The 4628-nt window shown below is 35.9% G+C and overlaps 1 protein-coding gene across 5 annotated transcripts in view; it reads left to right on the plus strand.

Annotated features, from left to right (window-relative positions):
- Nucleotides 1–4628, plus strand: part of GRIA3 (glutamate receptor, ionotropic, AMPA 3) — a 323974-nt gene that overhangs the window by 225485 nt on the left and 93861 nt on the right. For all 5 annotated transcript variants that reach the window (XR_313960.2, XM_005872700.2, XM_005872698.2 and 2 more), the window contains exon 6: nt 1567–1728. Coding sequence is in view for 4 of the 5 variants with exons in the window: in XM_005872700.2 (XP_005872762.1) it covers nt 1567–1728 (162 nt within the window). In the remaining variant the exon portion in view is untranslated. The remainder of the gene's footprint in view (nt 1–1566; nt 1729–4628) is intronic.

Raw genomic sequence — 4628 nt, forward strand, 5'->3', positions numbered from 1 at the left:
ATGCTCAACCCAGGAGCTGCCCCCTGGTGGTCAGTGCACTCCCACAGGGGGAGCACTGCTCAGCCAGAAGCCAGGCTCATGGCTGGTGAGCGCAGTGGCAGTGGCAGGAGCCTCTCCCTCCTCCGCAGCAGCGCTAATGATGTCCGACTGATGGCTTAGGCCCACTCCCTGTCAGGAGTCGGACATCCCCTGAGGGCTCCCAGACTGTGAGAGGGTGCAGGCCGGGCTAAGGGACCTCTGCCACAGGTAAATTGATGAATTGTGATTAATAACTATTAAATTTTATAAAAAGCAAAAATAAATATTACAAGATGGCTATGACTGGGGTTAAGAGACCCTTAGAACATTTTTAATTTCAGTTAACTGCTAAGTTTGCATACTCTTCTTGTAAGCTGGATTTTTTCCTCCTAAAAATTTTTTTTTAAAAATTTTAAAGCAAAAAAAAAAAAAAAAGAGAGAGAAAGAAATGTCTACAACTTACTTCGAAATGCATCCAAAACATGAAATGGATTGATAAATAAATAGAAAAATACTAATTGTAAAATATGAGAAGTAACTATATGGGTGTTCACTGTACTGTTCTTTCAACTTTTCTGTATATTTGAAAACCGTATACTAAAATGTTGGGCAGGAGAATCTAAAGAAGGGAGGAAGAGTTCTCCTCATTTCTTTATGAATATAAATGTTTGCTTCAGCCCATTGAGGACCCAAATGCATCAGCAGTAATTAGCAAGAGACAGGTATCCGGCAAAAATAGTGCAATTCCTGGGAGAGGAGTCCTAGAAAATAGCAATGCCCAGTAGCACTGGTGGTGCCCAGGTGGAGATGGCTTGATGTGAACCTGAAGAGATTCCATCAGGAGGCCGAGGTGGCAGAGACACCAGACTGTAGCCAAAGCAAGAGAAGAAAATGGTGGGTGCTATGAAGTAGATGTCAAGACTCATTTATACACACCTGTGAGACATACCCTGGGGTTTGTACCATCATATACAACCAAACAATCAGTTTTCCTCTTTGGTATTTCTATGTCACAAATGTTGAAAGTACTCCTCATTAGAATCTAAAGCAACCTTCTGTGTTTGGCATGTTAAGCTGAAGAAAATATTTCATTCCTCTAGTTGGGGTCAAACTTTTTCAATATTGTCCAGTTACATGAAGCATTGTATATGTACTCAATAAAGAAACCCTAATTATAAAGGTAAATTAAACAAATCAAAACATCTTCTTGAAGTTGGCACATATGTTTGTCCTTGGCACAGCTACACTAAATAAACACAGTCACTAAAATGAAAGAATGCATATCGTCTCCAGAATGCTTGTAGTTTCAGAGACATAGTACCTTAAGAATTAGTCCATATCCAGGGTTTTCTGTTTTTTGTTTGTCATTGTTGTTTTTATTGAGATATAATTGGCATATAACATTGTGTCCAGGGTTTTCTTCGTTGTTATATTAAAGAGTGACCCTAGAGAAGGAACTTTCATTTCCCCCTTCCCATTCTAATCAACAGACACTGTACATAAAAACTCAATGTCCTACAATCATGATTCTTTTCTATCTTTTTTTAGGGTTTTACCGATATTTTGCTAGAAAGAGTCATGCATGGAGGAGCTAACATTACAGGATTCCAGATTGTCAACAATGAAAACCCTATGGTTCAGCAGTTCATACAGCGCTGGGTGAGGCTGGATGAAAGGGAATTCCCTGAAGCCAAGAATGCACCACTAAAGGTAATGTACCATAGAATGTAGACACCTTAGGCCAGCTTTTCAAAGCATCTCAGTATGGTCTTTATACATTTATAGCCATCCTGTGATCAAGTGGTCTTCCCTCAAAGTGTTTTAAGGATGCTAAAACACAACCGCAGGTCATGCTGCTGCATTTGAAAACTAAACTCCCAAATAAAAATACAATCGAAAAGTAGGTCTTTTTAAAACACAGTGTTGGGGAATGTTAACTTAATTTTGTAATGAATTTCATTTATAATATGCTCATAACAATTTAAAATACAACAAGAACCGGAGTCAGACAAAAGTTTGGAGCAGTGGGAATAGCTAAGGAAGATTGATAATCTGAAACAGAAAATTAGATTTTACATTATTTATGTGATTGTTTTGTGTTAATAAGTTTCATGAATTTCAGCACGCTCAAGTGAGTTAGCCTCTAATACAGAGTATGTGTTGCCTATACATATATTGAATGGAAATGTTTTCCTGCCTGCAAAAAAAGTATCTTTAAAAATAATTAGATTACCTAAGTTGCTCATTTTTATGAAATCAAGAATATTAAAAGTAGAAAGCTATGCTTACAGTGTACATTTTTCATATGTGTTCCCCTAGGCTAGAAATTCTATTATTTAAAAATAGGGAACTAAAACAGATAAATTAGAGGAAAGTTATTCGTGTTACACAAAGTATCCTTCAAATGTATTTTTTTATTTTTAACTTGTTTTTTAAGTAACCATTCCCTCTGTGCATTGATTCAAGTATGAAACTAACCTTAGTTCTTCCTTCCTGATACAGTGAAAATATATATGTACTATGGCTGTGGGATTTCTGTGATCAAGCAAAGGGTCAAAGTATAGTGAAGACCCTTCTCTAAACAAGGAAAAGATGGAGGAAGGGCATATTTCCTTTCTCATGGTTTCAAGATACCCATCCTCAAATCCTCCCTGGCAAAAACAGAATGAGGGAGAACAATGGGGATACAGACCAGGAAATACATTTTGTATCACTTAGGCAGGTCCACCCTGAATGGGTCACATCAGAACATAATACAAGTAGGACCTTACTTTATGTAATTGGTATGCTCTAGAAAAGTTGGAGTTAAACATAATTTTTATTCATTTAATCCACTCACTAATTAAGTGGTATTCTGTGCTATAGAGATTATAGTATACATACCATGTTTTTATAGGAAAGTCCCATTTCACAACATTCTGTCCCATGGTCAAATCAGGTGTCCTCATATGTCTCAGTTAATATGGTCACAATCCCTACAATGAATCCTTTGTAGTCAATTTTTTTAAAGATAATTATTTTATATTTTAGTTGAGACATTATTGACATATAACATATTAGTTTTAGGTATACAACATAATCATTTTCTATATGTGTATATTATGAAATGATTACCAACCACCTTAAATTTAGTGAACATCTATCACCACCATAATTACAATTCTTTTCTTATAATGTGAACTTTTAAGATTACTCCCTTAGCAACTTTCAAAAATACAATACAGTACAGTCACCACGCCATGCATTACATCCCCAGGACTTATTTATCTCATAAGTGGAAGTTTGTACCCTTTGACCACTTCCACTAAGTTCCCTCATCCACCCCCACCCCCACCTCTGGCAACTACCCATCTGTTCTCTATTTTTATGAGTTCAGATTTTTTTAGATTCCACATATAAATAAGATCATACAGTATTTGTCATTGTCTGACTTATTTCACTTAGCATAGATCCTCAAGGTGCACTCATGTTGTTGTAAATGGCAGGATTTCCTTCTTTTTTATGAGTCAATAATATTTCATTGTATATATGTACCACATCTTTATCTGTTCATCCACTAATAAACACTTAGGCTGTTTCCATGTCTTGGTTATTGTAAATATTTCTACAATTAATATGGGAATGCAGATATCTTTCCAAGATAGTGATTTCATTTTCTTCAGATAAATACCCAGAAATGGAATTGCTGGTTCATATGGTAGTTCTATTTTTAATTTCCTGAGGAAACTCCATACTATTTTCCATAATGACTGTACCAGTTTATGTTCACACCAACAGTGCACAAGGGTTACCTTTTCTCTACATCCTTGCCAACACATGTTATTTTTGTCTTTTCTATAATACCATTCTAACAGGTATGAGGTTATATCTCATTGTGGTTTTAATTTGCATTTCCCTGATGATTTAAATATTTTCTATGTATTAAATCCATCCACTACATTCAGGTGAGCTCATACAAATTTAAGTTTTCATAAAACTGCCTATACGCTGCTTTGCTATCCTTATATTTAGCAGGTAATAGAGAAGAAATTTTTATTTATTCAATATTTAAGGGGGTACCTAAAATGTGTCAGGCACACAAAAAAGTGGACCAGGGTAAAAGTATGAAAAGCCTACTACAGAGTAGTTTATGCCTCTTCAGAAGTTCTAGAAGTTGTACAAAAGAGAAGGAAAACAATCTCAGCTCTGGTATGTATAATGTAAAGTTCTTCAAACCTGCTGAAAAACCCGTTAAGGCTTACATGTAAAACTCTTTAAATAACTTAAGAAAATGGAATATTTAAATAGATGGCTATAACTTTCAGATTACTTTTGCTTAGTATTAGTCATTAAGAAACCTTTCTCTATATCAATCAGACAAAAGCCCACTTTTAAAAAATGATGTACAGCCCTAACAAGTTTGGCTCAGTGGATAGAGCATCGGCCTGCGGACTCAAGGGTCCCAGGTTGATTGCAGTCAAGGGCATGTACCTTGGTTGTGGTCACACACCCAGTAGGGAGTGTGCAGGAGGCAACTGATTGATGTTTCTCTCTCATCGATGTTTCTAACTCTCTATCCCTCTCCCTCCCTCTCTGTAAAAAATCAATAAAATATATTTAAAAATTTTTTT

Source organism: Myotis brandtii, unplaced genomic scaffold (genome assembly GCF_000412655.1).
Source record: "Myotis brandtii unplaced genomic scaffold, ASM41265v1 scaffold39, whole genome shotgun sequence".
NCBI classification, from domain to species: Eukaryota; Metazoa; Chordata; class Mammalia; order Chiroptera; family Vespertilionidae; genus Myotis; species Myotis brandtii.